Source organism: Mus caroli, chromosome 3 (genome assembly GCF_900094665.2).
Source record: "Mus caroli chromosome 3, CAROLI_EIJ_v1.1, whole genome shotgun sequence".
NCBI lineage: Eukaryota > Metazoa > Chordata > Mammalia > Rodentia > Muridae > Mus > Mus caroli.
The window spans coordinates 14365959-14384152 of record NC_034572.1 but is presented as its reverse complement, the minus strand read 5'-3'; the positions used below and the strand labels follow the sequence as shown (position 1 = coordinate 14384152).

General features: G+C 41.8%; 1 protein-coding gene across 2 annotated transcripts in view; it reads left to right on the top strand.

Moving 5' to 3' along the window:
• Nucleotides 1-7486: 7486 nt before the first annotated feature.
• Armc1 (armadillo repeat containing 1) overlaps nucleotides 7487-18194 on the top strand; it is a 30259-nt gene continuing 19551 nt past the window's right edge. The window contains exons 1-2 of one of the 2 annotated variants that reach the window (XM_021157671.1): nucleotides 7487-7656; nucleotides 12764-12984. In XM_021157671.1, the coding sequence (XP_021013330.1) occupies nucleotides 12802-12984 (183 nt within the window). In that variant the 5' untranslated portion in view covers nucleotides 7487-7656; nucleotides 12764-12801. Of the gene's footprint in view, nucleotides 7657-7686; nucleotides 7970-12763; nucleotides 12985-18194 lie in introns of those variants that run through there. The other variant, XM_029475277.1, reaches the window with a different exon arrangement.

Genomic DNA, 18194 nt, shown 5'->3' with positions numbered 1-18194 from the left:
CCCAGCAATGATTAACTGCCTACGAATCCTCCAAAAGGAGAGAACTAACTCCCATAGACATGCTGTGACATGTTACCTGCTCATATTTGAGGGTTTTTGATGTTGTATTGGTGAGAAAGGAAGGGCCTTGCATATGCTAGGGAAGTCCTTTACCACAGAGCTGCACCATACCACCTAAATTTGCTTTAAATATGTATTTATTGTGTAAAAGAGGACTTCATATACTAAGGCATGTGTGTGGATATCAAAAAACAACTTCCAGGAGTCTGTACTCTCCCTCTACCATGTGGATCTTGGACTAAACTCAGACCATCAGTGTCTTTATACACTGCTCTCCCTCCAGCCCTGGTTGAAACCCTTATCTTCCTGCTTCCATCTCCCTACTTGTGTGACTACAGGTGTGTTACCACACAAGGCAAAATACAGTGTGTGTGAGAGAGAGAGAGCGAGAGAGAGAGAGAGCGAGAGCGAGCGAGAGAGAGTGTTTGATGATGGAGAGACCGTTTGAAGGGCAGACATACCCACCACAGTGTGTGTGCACTGTATGTCAGAGGACAAGGCTGGGGAATCAGTTCTCTCCTTCCTTTATGTGGTGCAGTGTTTTGAATGTGAAATGTCCACATTAAGAGACAGTTCTAGGAAAAGACTTTTGATGTTTTATAGTCTGCCCTTCCCACCCCAGCATTCTGTCCTGGTTTGTTTGGTGATTTTTGTCAACTTGCCACAAGCTTGAGTCATTTGGGAAGGACTCTTAATTGAGAAAATGCTTTCATAAGAGTAGCCTGTATGCAAGTCTGCTGGGCATTTTCTTGATTAATGATTGATATGGGAGGGCCCAGCCCATTATGGGCAGTGCCAGCTTTGAGCAGGTGGTCCTGGGTTATGTAAGAAAGCAGGCTGAGGAAGCCAGTAAGCGGAGTGCCCCCGTGACCTCTGCTTCTGTTCCTGCTTCCTGTGATGATGGAATGTGCATGGAACTAATGCTGGAGTAATCCTTTTCCTCCTCAAGTTGCTTTTCCTCATTTTTCCCCCTCTAGAAACCACAACAAAGGATATCTAACTAACACAAAAATTGGTGCCAGGAGGGAAACGTTGCTGACAAACCTGAGCATGTGTTTTCAGGAGGGATGTTTGAAGGACTTTGTACCTTTGCGCTAGAAAAGCCACGGAGTGTTCAGAGCTTAATAAGCTGTGGCTGTGTGAACTTGGAAGATAATGCTGAGAGTAATCTTGCCGATGGAGGCCCGGCTGGTGAAGTTTAAAGAGAAGCAAGGCCATTATCAGGGCCATTTATTTGTTATTTTGAATTAAGAACAGTAGTTCTAGTCACTGGGAAAGGAAATTTTGGCTGTGATTAACAAGAGACCAAAATCGTGAAAACAAAACTTTGCTTTCCTAGGTCAGCTGATACTGGTCATGTAGGACTAAAGAATCAGCTGCAATTAAAAAGACATCAGCATCATTTTGGCAAAAACCTCGGAGAAGTGCTTCCTTAGGGCTGGCACACAGAAGCTGGGATACCGAGGGGGCCAAAGCTGCATCTCATCCTGGCAACCAAACTTGGTAATGTGTAAGAGCTACCCAAGTGGTACTGGTTTTGAAGGCCTGAAAGGAGTCATGCAGAAAAGCTGAGGTTTTGACACTGTGGCAAGTCTGGAATCCTGAAGAGAGTCTAGAAGAGGACGTTAGTGAAGGTGCAGCCTCAGTTGCAGTAAAAGCCTCAGTATTGACCGGATCATGGAGTGGAGTTGAGGTGTGAAGCAAGGTCATAGTCCCCAAACAGAGCCCAGGAGAAGCTAGTGATAAATGTGCATCCCATTTGCAGTGCAGACAGCAGACTTTTGGAGAGGTCAGTATAATGTGACAGCCATTAGAGTGGAGCAAGCCTGAGCCTATGAGACAAACTGTGTGTACAGTATGTAGCAGACCTGGAGACATGGAACTCCCTAAGCCCTTTGGAGGCCAGAGGATCCTCAGTGGGTTCCAGAAGTTTCTCACGGAGCTTTTATACTGATGGACTTTGGCTTTGTTTAGGTTTGATTGTGACTGTGCCCTGGTCATCCCCTCTTGGATTAGGAACTCAGTTAACTTATTTTGACTTTACAGGAACCTAGTTAAGAACCTTTAGATATTTTAGAGAAACGTTGGAGTTTTGGAAATATTGGATTTTTAGAGAGATATTGAACATTTCAAAAAGAGTCCATATGTTTAGTGTTTGACTTTTTAAAGACTGTGGTGATTTTGAAGTTGTGATGTTTTATATATGATGTTAATATCAATATATGAGATCCTGGGGATAAGCAAGAAAGGGTAGGATACTGTTAATAGTGTTGTATTGGCGTGTAAAGTTAACAAGGGGTTGATGGTCCTGTTTTTTTATTTTATTTTTCAGTGTGATATAAGCTAGAGTCACTTGGGATGGACCCTCAATTGAGAAAATACCTCCATAAAATTGGCCTGTAGGAAAAATCTGTTAGGCATTTTCTTGATTAATGATTGATGTAGGAGGATCCAGCTACTACATGGGCAGTGCCTCCTCTGGGTTGGTGGTCCTGGACTTTACATCCAAGTAGGCTAAGCAAACCAGGATGAGGAAGCCAATAAGCAGTGTTCCTGCTTTGAGTTCCTTTGTTGATGGACTGTAGTGTAGCTTTGTAAACGGAAATAAACTTTTCCAAGTCAATTTTTGTCATGGTGTTTTATCACTGCAATAGAAACCCTAATTTAAATACTATGAGTAGGCAAAATGTGATCTCTCTGCCCCTGACTTCCAGGTGAGCCCTAGGCAACTGTTGTTGTGTCTAACCTATCTGAATACCTAACTGTATTCTCCTCTAAGTTGCTTGTGCTCCTAAAATTTCCTCACAGCAGGAGGAAAGTAACTACACATTCCAGGGATCAGGTGCAGGACAGGCTTGCATCATCGGTGGCAAGCTGCCGAGCAATCTTCCTGGTCGAGCTGTTGGTTATTTGTCTCATAGTCTGATAGTCTTAGCCCACATTGGTGTAGAACTCACTAATAGTCAAGGAAATCATCTAATTCCCAATACTTCTGTCTCTGGCCCAGCAATAAGTAAGTAAGTAAGTAAGTAAATAAATAAATAAAAACAGATATTGTGATGGTTTGTATATGCTCTGCCCAGGGGGTGGCCCTACTAGAAGGTGTGGCCCTGGTGGAGTAGGCATGTCACTGTGGGTGTGGGCTTTAAGACCCTCATCTTAACTACCTAGAAGCCAGTATTCTACTAGCAGCCTTCAGATGAAGATGTAGAACTCTTAGCTCCGCCTCCACCATGCCTGCTGGGATGCTGCCATGCTTCTGCCTTGATGATAATGGGCTAATCCTCTGAACCTATAAGCTAGTCCCAATTAAATGCTGTCCTTATAAGAGCTGCTTTGGTCATGGTATCTGTTCACAGCAGCAAAACCCTAACTAAGATAGATATACACATATAAAAGCATGAAACTAGATACTTACCTTTCACACTGCATAAAAATCTACTCTGAACAGATCAAAGACATTAATGCAAGATCCAAGACTTTGAAACTGTAAGAAGAAAAGGTAAGCAAAAGATATCCAGACATAAGCATAGACAAGGGTTTTCTAATAGGATTACAGTTGCTTAGGAAATAATTTCAATAACTGACAAATGGGACCTCATGAAATTGAAAGGCTCCTATGATGCAAAGAAAATACTTAATAAAGAACATCCTGGATTAATATCCAGACAATACAAGGACTAAAAAACTGAACAAGAATAACTCACAATTACTTACTAAATGGGCTAATTGAAGTCAGCAGTCTACAGAAATTGTATACAGGAGAGACCTGAACAATATGTGAGAAATGTAAATCAAAACAAATTTGAGATTCTATTGTACTCCAATCAGAAGGTCAGAGAACTAATCCTGGCAACGATGTGAATGAAAGGGAACTCTTTTTTTTTTTTTTTTTTTTGCATTGACTTACTACCATCTTTATGAAAATCAAATGTACACACAACAATTATGAAAGTGTCTCCATTAAACTTTGATAAGACAACAAAAGAGAACTAACAAATAGCTAAGATGTTGCTGTTTGAGTTAAAAGCATTTCCATTAACGTTTTAATCTGAAAAGGTCCATATTTACACAGTATGATAATGCTTTTCCATCTCATTTTAAATGCATGATACACAAAGAACAGAGATAATGGTTGCAGCAGATCTTCCACCGTCTGACTTTGAAAGGGAACTCTTATTCACAGATGTTGTCCTGTAAACTAGTCTGGCATCCATGGAAATTGGTATGGAAGTTTCCAATAAACTATAAATCAATCAAAGAGACATTTGCACATTACTGTTTAATACAGCACTATTCATGATTGTTAAATGATGGCACCAAATCACCTGGATGAAGAAACTGTGGCATGTACATAGAATGGGATCTTTTTTGCCACAAAGGATTAAGTTATATTGTTTGTAGGGAAATACACATACCTGGAGACAATCATATTACTTTAATTAAGCCAGTCTCAGGAAGATAAATCTCACATTTTCTTTCATTTGTAGTTCCTATGGCTGCTGACTAGTCTTGTGTCAATTTGTTTCACACACTAACAGAGTCATCTGAAAGTAGGAAACCTTAATTGAGAAACATGCCTCCTTTAAGACTCAGTGAGTGATTGATGGGGGCGGGCCCAGCCCACTGAGAGTAGCTCCACCGTTGGGCTGGTGGTCCTGGGTTCTATAAGAAGGCCGAGTGAGCAGCACCCCTTGTGGTCTCTGCATCAGCTCCTGCCTCCAGCATCTTCCCTGTTTGAGTTCTTGTCCTGTTTTCCTACAGTAATGAAAATCCTTTCCTCCCAAAGTTGCTTTTTGGTCCTGGTGTTTCACTGCAGCAATAGAAACCCTAACTAAGACACTAGATTTTTTTTTTTTTTTTAAAGATTTATTTATTTATTTATTATATGTAAATACACTGTAGCTGTCTTCAGACACTCCAGAAGAGGGCGACAGATCTCGTTACGGATGGTTGTGAGCCACCATGTGGTTGCTGGGAATTGAACTCAGGATCTTTGGAAGAGCAGTCAGTGCTCTTAACCGCTGAGCCATCTCTCCAGCCCCAAGACACTAGATTTTATATAATCACATAAAATCATGAACGTATACAGAACATGAAAGAGAACATTAAAGTAGAAGTGAAATTGTTTGGGAAGGGTAACTAAATGGGAGATAGAAGAAATGGGTGGGAAGATAATATAATCTGTACCTGTAAGAAAATTACAGAGGCAGGCGGATTTCTGAGTTCGAGGCCAGCCTGGTCTACAAAGTGAGTGCCAGGACAGCCAGGGCTACACAGAGAAACCCTGTCTTGAAAAACCAAAAAAAAAAAAAAAAAAAAAACCAAACACACACACACACACACACACACACACACACATACTACACACACACACACAAAGAAAATTAAAAACAAGATTAAAATTTCAAAAATGAAAAAGGATTATCTGATCTCAAAATGCAAGAAGGACAGTGGGTTTTTGTTTTTTTTTTTCACTTTGAACCATAGCTAAGACTGTCTCTGGTACAGTGTGTGTATTCAAAAGATGAATGTTAAATAAAACTACAGGGATCTGAATACTGTCTTAAGCAACAGTGGTTGAGAAACTTTACATACCAGTCTGTCCTGTGGCTAGACCCAAGCAACGAGTCATAATGGTAGGTAGCACAACATCACAGGTGTCAAGTTCAGACACTTTTAAACTAGAAATGTGAATTCATAAAGACTTAAAAGACTTCCCTGAGGCTTGTAATCCATTCACAGGAGTTTAGGAAGCACTAATTAATATTTTGTTAAGGCTTCCTTTGCTTTTTAGTTTCAGCCATCTTCTCTTGGTAATGGGATTTTGCACAAAGTTTAGACTTTGCAGAGCTTTAATGGCATCAGTGTGAATACATTAAATTTCAGATGGTGAACTTTCAATAGCTAAAGACATATTTTCACTGACTGGCTCAAAATAACCTGTCATTACTTATTAATTCTGAAAATACTTTATGTCTTTTCTTAATAGGCAGATTAACATTAGCAAAAACAGCGAATTTCCCTTTCTGGATTACTGAGTCACCTTTTATTAGAATATTGGGCAATTCTTCACTTACTCAGCCAGATAGGTTGTGCTGTACTGGGTATGCCCCTTGGACTTAGTATATTTACTTTATTTTTTATTTTTCCTGCTTTCTACATTCACTGTTTTTAATTTAGGCTCAATGTTCTCTTACCACTAATCCCTGTCTTGGCTTTGTGAATAAAGTACACAGACTGGTTTTTGCCTGTAGGTGAGATGGTATTTAGAGACTTGTTCTTGTTTTCTACCAAGCTTTACTTTGGTCTTGTTTTCATTTTGGGTTTTAATAAGATAATCAAGAGCACGGGATCATTAAGAAACTCAAAAGATGGACTCTTTTGTTCTTCTTCTTTTTTTTCTTTTTAAGTCAAGGTTTCTGTGAAGCTCTAGTTAGCCTAAACTGGGCTTGAACTTGAAATGGTCTGCCTTCAGCCTTTACCTACTTAGTGCTCAGATTCCGCCGTGGCGGTCTGGTTTATAAATTCACTTACAAAATATTGGAGATAATAGCGTAGAGTACAGTCCGGTGTAGTGTCTTCCACACCCTTTCCAAATTAAAGCCCTTTCAAATTCCTTGTAACAACAAGAATAACAACAAAGTTCCTGTAACTTTAATGTATGAGCAACACGTCAGAATAAGATTGTAGAAACGAAGATCAAAAAGAAGTATGGATGGATGTATTATTTTCAGATTAGCCTGCGACACTTGGGTTACAATTTCAGAAATACTTTGGAAAATAAAACATACCTAAAGCAACTCCTCGGTAACTAGTATCGATAAAACAAGTATGTCTTTACTTTGATAAATAGAAAACAGCATTAACAAAACTTCATGATGAACTGGAGAACTCTCTTAACAGAAGTCTCTAACAAGAAAAAAGACAAAATTCTTTTCTATGTCAAATCACTTAGGCCAACCCAACAAAAGCACTTCGCATCCCTAGCTTTGCTAGAAAGCGGCACTGGAAAGAAACGAACAAAATCCAGAGAGGCCAGACAGTGTCGACGTTCATAGTAAAAACTACAAGAAAACGTCCGAAGATTCTGGGTAAAGACTCAGACGTGGATGAAGGGTTACAGGTTGTTTTATCAGACCTGGAACACTTGCTGAAGATAAACTATTCTGTTCGCGTGTCTGCACACAGAAGCAGAAGCCCTTCCTGCCGCGGGAACCCTGGGAATTGTAGTCGCGGAGCCGCGATGGCTGTAAATTTGTTTAGCACTCTGTGGACGGCGAGCCCTTGGGGCCAATTCAGTGTTCTGGGTCCTCATAGGTCCGGTCTAGTTCACCAATGAGCTACTAGGTTTGAGAACATCCCGTCTCTGGTTGGGTGTCCTTCCTCACGTTGCTTCATTTTCAGCCAATGGGATAATAAAGCCAGCAGAGGTGACAGGGTCACCGCGGAGCCTGCAGCTCCACGGCCGCCAGCGACTCAGCCCTGTGGTTCTTTGAGTCAGGCCGCGGCTCGGGGTCTCCGCCGCCCGTTGTCCGCCGTGGTGGGTGCGGCTCTGATGCTGCGGCAGGCTCCGGACGCCCGGAGCTCTGGAGGGTACGTAGCCGGGGCCGAGGTGGGGCCGAGGGGCCGCTGCTGCGCGGGCCGGCCGCTGCGCCCGCCTCCTGCCGGCATCCCGCGGGCTGCCTCGGACGGCTCCGGACGTGCTCTTCTCTCCGCTTCCTTCTGACCAGCCAGCCCGCCCTACGAGTAGCGGGTGTCCATGTCTCGGCGTTCTTTCTGTAAATCTGCGAGCCTCTGCGCGCAGGCCTTCATTCAAGAGAAACTCGTGTACACAGGTGGTGGGCATTGGTGCACTTAGCTGCTCCTTTGGTGATACTCAGCGCTTGCAGTAGAAGTTTCCCACTGGGTTAGTTCTGTGCTTGCATGGTACTTGCCAGACATTTTACTGCCTTGCATTTTTTTTTTTTCACCCTGTTACCCGCTCAAAACTGTTACCTGAAGAAACTGAGGCTTGGAGACGGTAATTCAATTCCAGAAGAGTTACAGTTAATTGCAAGGAGAAGCCAGATCGGGTCTCGGTGTTTGATAGTGGTAGTTGCTTTTCAACCCCGCTTAATCATTAAGGATTTAGGATAAGTGTGTGCCCGCAGCAGCACGTGAGGGCTAAATAGTTCTATTAACTAAGTGGTGATTCTTAGCTAAAAGAAAAGGAATACCTTTCCGACATCTGCCCATACACTGATGTCTCGCGTGTCTCTAACTCCGTGCTTCAAGACTTCTTGCCTGACGGCGGCATCCTCCTCATCTGGAAGTTGGTTGGACATCTCAGATTCCCAGACCCACTTACACCCACTGAGCTTGAACTTACTTTTGACAAGGTCCCTTAGGTGATCGCAGTGTCCTTAAAGTTTGAGAAGGGTTCTGTTTGTCAACATAGAACCAAGGAAGAGAAAACAAGTTTGGGTCGTGATGGTGTGCCTGTAATCCCTGCTTTGGGAGGTATTGGCAGGCAGACCCCTCTTAGTTTCAGGCTCATCTCAGCTACATAGGTCAGCCAGAGCTCAGTAAGGAGAAGAAAAAGTAAAGGCATACATCCTATGCACTGTGACCTCTACTCAGACTGAGATACAGAAAAATGAGAACAAAGCTTTTGTCACAGTTTTGTCATTTGCACGATGTTTCTCTTGTCAGAAAATGAATGTGTCTCTTGAGAGTTTTAACTTAGCCGTCCCAACTCTTAAAGTAGACATCAGTATTAACTGTTTCATAATTGTCTTGTAATCATGTAATTGACAGCAGGTGCGGGCTTTGGAAGTAAAAGAGCAAATTAAGACAGAGGGGGTGCTGATTTACTGTTGATGGCTAGTTAGAGTAAAAGAACCTTGTGTTCTTTGTATTCAGTTTGGTGAGGTCTGTGTAAGCCCCACCCCCAGTTTCTTCCATTTGTCGTGAAGATCTTCCCGTTAGTTTTTTGCTGCTGCTACTCCCAGTTTTCCCAGTTTATCCATTTGGTTACTTGATAATAAAGCTGAAACAAACTGCCAGACTCACTTATCCTAATTCCCAGTAGTTAAAGATAGTGTTTCAGAGAGTTTTAGTTTTTAGTGTTTTAATAATAATAAAAATATTATCTATGACTGTTTTGACTGCATATATGTCTGTGCACATGCCTGGTGCCAGAAGAGGGGCATCAGATCCCCTGGAACTGGAGGTAGAGTTGTAAGCTGCTTTCTGGGTGCTGGGACTTGAAGCCCGGTCTTCTGGAAGGTCAGCCAGTATTCCTAACTGCCCAGCCATCTCTGGCCCCACTTTCAGTGCTGTGTTCAAAGGCATTCATTTGTACACCAGTGTAAAGTTTCAGGCTCTTGTTTGCACCAGCAATTATTCGATGTGCATAGGTCTTGGGTCTTGCCTTCAGAAACACCTACTGATTTGGACAGGCCCAAGGAAATTGTATTGTTTGACGTTGTCAGGTCCACGCTTCTTGACATGAGTGCTTTTGATGGAAAATACAACTAGCAAACAGATGAACAAGCACACTTGTGTTTGTGCTAATGTGGTGTTTGTTTGTTTTAACCGTTTATTTGTTTGTGGTTCATTAGCTACTATAAATGTGCTCAGGACAGCATTTCAGGTTATTTAATATTGCCCCTCTTTGTTGTGTGTATGTGTGTTGTGTGTGTGCACACACTGGTGTATGTGTCTGTATGAATGCCCGTGGAGGCTTGAGATCAACTTTGAGTATATTCCTCCATCTCTTACTCAGCCTTCCTTTTTGAGGCAGAACCTGGCGGAGCTAAGCTGGCTCACCTGTGCTCTACCTTCTACCTGCCTCTGTAGCTCCAGCACCAGGATCACCAGATGTGTAAAACCAAGTGCTTGCTTTCGTTGTTTTATACTGGGGCTTAGGATTCAAGTGCAGGCCCTTGTGCTTGTTCAGTCAGCACTACCCACTCAGTCATCTCCACAAGGGTCAGTATATGCATGTGTGCACATAGGGTGCACGTCTGTGCATGTCTGTGGAGGCCAAGGGTCTTCCTCAGGCTCCCTCCAGATTACTCTTTGAGATGGGGTCTGTCAGTGAGCCTCCAGAGATCCACCTGGGTGTTTCTCTCCAGCTAGGATCGCATGCAGCACTGCATCCAGTCTCACATTAGTGTGGGAAATGCGAACTCAGTTTTCATTGCATAGCAGGTACTTTATCAAGAGAACTATCTTTTCAGCCCTAAAATTATTGTTTTAGTTTGATACAGAATAAATAAATTTTTTACATTAGCATACAAAGTAATAAATTCCATGATGACATCTTCATACATATTGTATGTTGCTCTCATTAATTCCTTTCCTACATTTATTTTGATTTCTGCTAAATTTGGAATAGAGAAGTGTGGAGAAAATTCCTGCAGTAATCACATATAACTAGTTTTCCAGCCTGTGAAGGAAAATATTTCTCTTAATCAATTTGATAGTTAATTTAAGTTGATAGTTAACAAAGAATATTTAGTATATAAATTGGGCTTCAGGTTCTATTTTAAAAAAGATTAACTTTTAATTATATGTATTTACATATGTGCCCATGGAGGCCAAAAGAGGGTATCAGATACCCTGGAGATGGAGTTACAGATGGTTGTGAGCAACAAACATGGAAGTTTAGAGCTGAACTTGGGTCCTCTGCAAGAGCAGTTTGTGCTTTTAACCACTCACCATCTCTTCATCTCCAAGTTCTACCTTTTAGTGGTAACCCCCTGATATCCTGTCACTCCAGAAGCAGGTAGAGAATGTTGGGTGTCTTTGTCCCAGCGTCCTGCCTTGCGCCCCTCCCTCCTGTTTTTCTTTTATTGTATGCATTTATGGCACTAGGGAATGAAGTTAGGGTCTCATCCCCAGGCCAGTTGCTGTCTTCCTGCTTTGACAGGCATGGTCATGCACTCATGCAATCTCAGCGCTCAGGGAGCTTTAGCAGAGTGGGAGGTTGGCTCGGGCTGTGCACTGAGACCTTGTATCACAAATCAAAGTAAGGTAAAATAAAAATTGGTTATGTGAGCTCAGCAATCTGCAGCTAAAACATTGATTATTTGAAAAGGTTCAGGCCGCATAGTCAAAAAGGGGCGTCTGTAACCTGATGCCATCCAGATACTAAAATAAAATGAACTTCTGACATTGAATAGCCTTGCTTTGAAGTTTTACGTTAAATCTGTAATTTGGAGAGCAAATCCGAGCACTCCTGCCTGCTTTTCTTACGTTGTTTAAAAGTTGTCATTGCTGTGCCATTTGACCTACAACTCTCCTTGTTTTGGTGTTGAGTTTCTGACTCTTCCCTAGGTAGACCCCAGTTTGAGGCCTTATCAGTAGGGTTTGAGGATTGGAAGCTTTAAGATATTTTGACTGCACGTCATTCTAAAGGAAGGAGAAGATTATATATAGCATTTAAGGGGTGATCTCCATTGAGTAGTTATTGAAGGATGACAGATAAAAACAGAGTGTTACAGTGTCAAAGCCTGGAAGGACACTGTGAAAAAGCCACTGTTTGCTGCGTTTGCTTTTGTTGTAGTGAGTGTGTGTGTGTGTGTGTGTGTGTGTGAGTGTGTGTTAGCATGCATTCATTTACTGTATCTAGGTTTATGTACATATTGGTGCGCATATGCCACCATGTGCCGAGGGTGGAGGTCAGAGACAAGTTGTGGGGTAGGTTCTCTTGTTCTTCTGTTTTGGTTCCTCTGTTTGGGACTTAGTTGTCAGCTTTGGCAGCAAGTGCCTGTACCATGGTCTCCCAGATTGCTTGGTTGAGGCACAGATTAGAGAGAAGCCCTTTTTCATTGTTTCTTTCTTTCTCTCTCTTGCTTTCCTTCCCCGTCTTTGGAATTGAACTCGGAAACTAAGTAAGATGTGCTAGGCAGTGCTCTACCACTTAGCTTGTTCCTTGAACAAAATTTTCATTTTTTTGTCAGGGTCTTAGTAAGTCATCCAGGTAGCCTTGAACTTGAGCCCTTCCTGCCTCAGTGTCTGAGGTAGCTTGCATTGCAGGTAGGCCACAGTGCTTGGCAAGGGTCTCCTTTGCTTTAGGAGATTTCAGTTTGCTGTGCGTCTCTCCCCACCCCCTTCCCACAGATGAGTAAGAAAACCCAAGCTGTCAGCTCACTACTTTGCCTTGAGGCATTTTTTTTTTTTTAGGCCTAGAAAGGTCCTAGGAGGGAAAAGTCCTGGCAGTGTTACAGTTTGAAAAGGGGAGCAAAGGTTACAAGCTTGTACGTAAAGACCGTGTTTATTGGAACCTTAGTGTTAAAATATATATTGCTAAAATGGGATTTAGTGGAATATTGAGGATGGCATATGTGCTTTTGCATATATAAATAACTTGATTGCTTCCTTCAGCTTATGTTCATTTTATTTTTCACAAGCTTTAGAATTGCCAGTCCTTATTTTTGTGTGTGTGATTTAGATTCATCTGCTTCTTTCTAAAGATATTATAATGTAGTTACTTAAAGGTACCAGAGCTAGACACAGAGGGTGCTTGCTTGTAATCCAAGCTTTTGAGAATCAGAGGCAGGGGGATGAGGAATACATGGACAGCATCAGCAGCATAGTGAGTCTGAGGCCAGTCTGCACTGTGTAAGTAAATAGACAAATGGAATCCTCGTTTACCTTGGCAGACGAGAACTGATTTGTCAACCTGACTTCTACTCTTTTTTTTTTTTTACAGAATTTAAGAAGCTTTTATTCATGTGCATGTCATAGAAGATGAATTCATCCTCTTCTACTATGAATGAAGAACCTGATGCTTTATCAGTAGTTAACCAGCTACGGGATTTAGCAGCAGATCCATTAAATAGACGAGCCATCGTCCAGGATCAGGGATGTTTGCCTGGCCTTATTTTATTTATGGACCATCCAAACCCTCCTGTCGTTCACTCAGCTTTGCTTGTAAGTTGCTTTTAATACTTTGTGTTGTGGTTTTAATAATGCAAATACAAATTTTCCAAGATCTTTGATAACATGGTAAAAGACTAAAACATTAGATCATACAGTCTGTATTCTGGCATGTAAAAAACATGGAAACCATGGCATATATGTAGTTCTTCCACACAAATAGCAACATGTTGATTTTGTTCTTTAATGTAAATGGTAACCATGACACATATAGTAATAACATGTTCTGACCCTTGGTATTTCCAGTTAACATGGTGATCTGTTGTTTGTTTGGTTTTCTTTTTTGTGGGGCGGGGGTGATTTGAGACAGGGTTTCTCTGTGTAGCCCTGGCTGTCCTGGAACTCACTCTGTAGCCCAAGCTGGCTTCAAACTCAAAAATCCACCTGCCTCTGCCGCCCAAGTGCTGGGATTAAAGGCGTGCGCCACCACTGCCCGGCTTGTTTGGTTTTCTTTTTGACATGGGATGTGTTGTTGTGTTGGTTGGGCTGTTCTTTCAGCTCTTGGGCACAAGTCATCTTTTGACTGCAGGTATACATTCATCGTCACACCCAGCCTATTACTATTTTCATCCCGAAACCCCCCTGTGTATGTTGAATGTGTAGTGTGTGTAGCTGGGGCTCAAACCCAGGACTTTATGCATATTTGGCAAACCTTCTAATGTTCTCTAGGTCATCAATTAAGAGAATTCTTGAGTTCTGAAGATTACTCTTTAGTACAAGAGGTTAAAAATCAGGTGTCATGGATGTTAAGCACATGTTATACTGAGCTCACCCAAAAGATACATATATTTTTTAAATTTCATAATAGCTTTCTTTGTTGGGGAGGAGAATAAGACATCTTACTTTGTATCACCTGCTCACCTAGAACTCACTATGTAGTCCCAGACTAGACTTGTAGTAGTCATCATGGCCCAGCCTCCCAAGTACTGGGGTTACAGATGTACACTGCCTCATCTGACTTATAACAGCTTTTTCAGATTTAACTTTTATGCCATCGTAAAGGTCATGCATTTAAAATATACTCTGGAGTGGCTTTATTCACAGAGAGTGGTATAGCCATCATTGTAGTCAATTTTAGAACATTTTTTATTTTGTTATATTGTTTGAGACATAGTCTTTTTATGTAATCTACCTGGAACTTGAGATCCTGTTGGTTTAACCTCTGAAGTGTTGGGATTATAATGCTCTAGGAGGGCATTACCACATCTTTCTTTAGAAGTTTTTATCACCCAGATATCACCAGACTGTATTGGTCACCTCTTACTCCTCAGTGCCATCCCCATTATGTAGGCAACACCGATCGGTGCATTTGCTAGTCTGCAAAAATGCCTAAAGAGTTTTTATGTAGATACGGTCATATAATGTGTGACTTGGTGGCATTTCTTTTGTTTATATTGTGTTGGAACAGATACCTATATTCAACAAGTCTCAGCGCTATGTTCCTTTCATGTCTGAGAACAATGGAATCATTGCGTAGACATACACTGTTTCGTTTTTGTTTATCCATTTACTAGTTGATGGGCACGACACTTTAAGGTAAGGAGGACAGATAAGGAAAGAGAAAATATGCAGATAAAAGCTGACAATTCAAAAGGAATTACAGGAAACATGGAGGCTAGGGAAACATGTTAAAGAGCAACAAGACAGACAGATCCAGAATGGAGGAGTTTCTGAGTGACATAAAACGTGGTGCCTTCGGTGGTAAGTAATACAAAGAGGACAGGCAGCTGGGAAGAGGGTGATGATAGTTCTGTGTGCTTTTAAAAACCTATCGCCTTTGCCGGGGTTGCCCGAGCTACTAGCCCCTCCTGGCTTCCCTTTTGTACTACCCGCCTGTGGTTTCAGGAGGCGACCGCACTACCAACCCACTCCTGAGACTCTTGAATCCTCTCTTCGGATAAAACACACACACACACACACACACACACACACAGTTAATTCCTTTAAAATTACCTTCTTGACATAATTGGTGGGCGCAGATATTTCCTGCCTGGATAAGTGTGCCCTTACCAATTTATTATCTCCATCTTTCCAAACCTGCCCTAAACTTAGTGGCTAGTCCCACCTGGCCCTGCCAGATATCCTTGGCCACCTGCCTGCAGCAGAGGCTGCAGACCCTAGCTCTCCTTGAGGCCTTACATAATTGTTGTGTTCTTCTTCCTCCAAAGCATGGCAGAAAAACTCCTCTTCCTTGCATCTTTTCCTCCTGGAACCTAGAAGTCCTACCTGTACTTTCCACCCAGTAATTGGCCCCTGGCCTTCTTTACTGACAAATCAAGAACCAATTGGAGATCAGGACTTTAACCTCAGAGCCTCCCGTTACAGATAGTTACCTTATACATTTTATTTAAGAGATGAATCAGTCAAATGTTATTTGTAGACCTGACTTATATCCTGGTTTAAATGAATTCATCATAAACAACTTTTAAGTGACTGGAAGAGAATGTGCAGCATATGGTAAATGACATTAAAAAGTCATTATGAAGGCTAGTTAGATTCAGCAGTTAAGAGCTCAGACTATTCTTACAGAGTACCTTAGTTTATAGTACACAGGTATACATATAAGCAAAATACCCTTGTATGTAAGAGAAAACAGTTTTTAAAAATGTAAAGTTTTTGCAGCTAATAAGATATCTCAGTGGCTGGTAAAAGTGCTTGTGACCGACCGAGCCTGATGTCCTGAATTGATGTCTAGAACCTACATGTTGGAAGGAGAGAGCAAACCTCTGCTAGTTGTCTCATGACTTCCAGGCAGTCTGTTCTGGTGCAGGGGCATGCACACAAATTGAATAATGTAAAAGTCAAATTAAAAAAATTAATGTTTTAATGTGTGGTGTTAATGTTCTCATGTGTAGTGGCACAGACCTTTAATCCTGACTCCTAAAAAAGGCAGAGTTGGGCATCTCTTGAGTTTGAGACCAGCATGGTCTCCATAGTGAGTTCTAGGCCAGTTAGAGATATATAGTGAGACTCAGTCAAAGCAAAACAAAACACCTTGCTATTGTGGCATTAGTAACTAGGCAATAAAAATGTGTTGAGACTTGAAGAAAAGGTTGTTACTTTTTAAAAAAGTCATTTGTAGGATTTTCTTAAGATAATTAAAAGCTAATTTCTTCCTGAGCATGGTGTCACACACCTTTAATCCCAGCATGTGGGAGGCAGGGGCAGGTTAGTTCCAAGCTGGCCAGGTATATAACATGAGAACATCTCAAGACCCAAAACAACAACAAAAAAACTAAATTTCTTAGAGATGTAGTGAAGTAGATCAGTTATGACAGGAGAGAGGTGAAACCAGATTGTCCAGTGCCTGATGCTGAATGATGGGTACACGGGGTCACCACACGTTGTCTTTATACAGAGGTATGCTCCATATGTCTATAAGAGATGGGTCTGTGTTGGTAAACTTTGCACATCAAAGGTGGAGGCAGGAGAGTTGGGAATTAAAGGCCGGCCTGGGTCACATGAGATAAGTTGTTTTGATCAAATAACAGACAGAAACAACGTAAGGGAGGAAAGGTTTCTTTTGAGTAGTTCATGGGGAAGGCATACCAAGAGCAGCTTAGTTCATGAGTTCAGGAGATGAGAACATGTGGTGAAGCAACTGAACAGAGGCCTAGGGATGGGTCTACTCTCCCCACAATTAGTTTAGGCAGACTTTCCTGAAAGAGCACCGACTTCAGAATGGGGGTACAAGCTGGCTCAACCCCTCCTGCTCTATGAAACCCGTCTGTCTCACCTTTCTTAGTTTGGGATTACAGGTGTGATGCCGTCACAGCTGGCTGGAGTAGGTAATTTTTTTGAGGAGAATTTCCTAAGTATAGAAATTAGAATAAGCTGTTTACTGTGGGGGAGGGTAAAATTGCTCATCAATGTTGAGAGCTGCTTAGTGCAGTAGTACTGGATTAGTATGGTCCTGTGGCTGGATTATTAAACTACTTTTCTTCCCACTTCAGGCCTGCTATAGGCTCTGATAGCCTAATAGCTGGATTTATCCAGGGTTGGTACTTGGCCAGGTAAGTTGGGCAGAATGGCTGTAAGGTACTTAGAATAGGATCATGGCAGGAGTTGATAAATGGTGGGATGATAGGCCTGAGTAGAAAGGGAGTTGGAAGAGAAGGCTGGAACCAGTGAAGCTTAGAGGCCAGTGGGCCAAAGGTCTAACCAGGGTGGCAAGCACGTGCACATTTTAGTAGTTGCCCTTTCATAGCATAACTTCAGAACTTTATTTAGTTCAGTGGTCACTCCCAGTTTTATAATATGCATTTTCAATTTACTTGTCCATGTTTAACCTGATCATATGCCTTATTTATATATGATGTGAGAATCACACAACAATGTGCTACATCTTAATGGACCATATAGACATCATTCGTCTTCACCTTAGGCATTGATATTAAATAGGAAAACTGGTTCATGGCTTCCTTGTCAGCATTAGCTTCTACCTGTGTGTCTTGTATTCCCTTTTCTCCCATCATTGTGTTATTTTCATCATATATCATACTTCGTCTTTGTTTCTAAGGCATACATGCTACATACTGCTTTAAACAATGTGTTCTTTCAGTCTGTGTGTGTGATACTCAGGATTGAACTAGAACCCCATACATTCTAAGCAAGCACCTAGCTAAAGCATTTAGTTAGCTCTAAAATATATTTAAAAATGTAAAATATGGTTGTTTTTTCAGTTTGTTTCTGTCTACGCTGACCCTCACTTGAGACCTGCCTGCCTCTGTCTTTCTGATGCTGGGATTACAGGCTTGTGTTACCACACCCAGTTTCAGTTATTATGCCTCTTGAAAGTTTGGAGGATTTGCGGTGAGGGAGGAATAGGAATTGGAGTGCTGTTGCCCTGTAGTCCAAGCTTGTCTCCAACTTTGGTTTTGTTTGGAGACAGGGTCTCATTTATCCCTGGCTGGCCTGGACCGTAACCTTGTAGACCAGGCTGGCCTTGAGCTCACAAAGATCTGCCTTCCTTTGCCTTCAAGGCATGTGCCACTGTGCCAGGCCTTGCCTTCAACTAGTAACCTCCCTTGTTCACTTTTCCCAGAGCTAAGAGTTGGAGGTATGAGCCACCATATTCAAGTTCAGCTGTCGTTTATATTTATTGTTATCTTTCCCCTTTCTAGTATTCTTTATTCTTAAACATAGACTGAGATTTGTACCAACATCTTTTTTATTTTCCTGCCTGAGGAACTTTCTTTTAATTA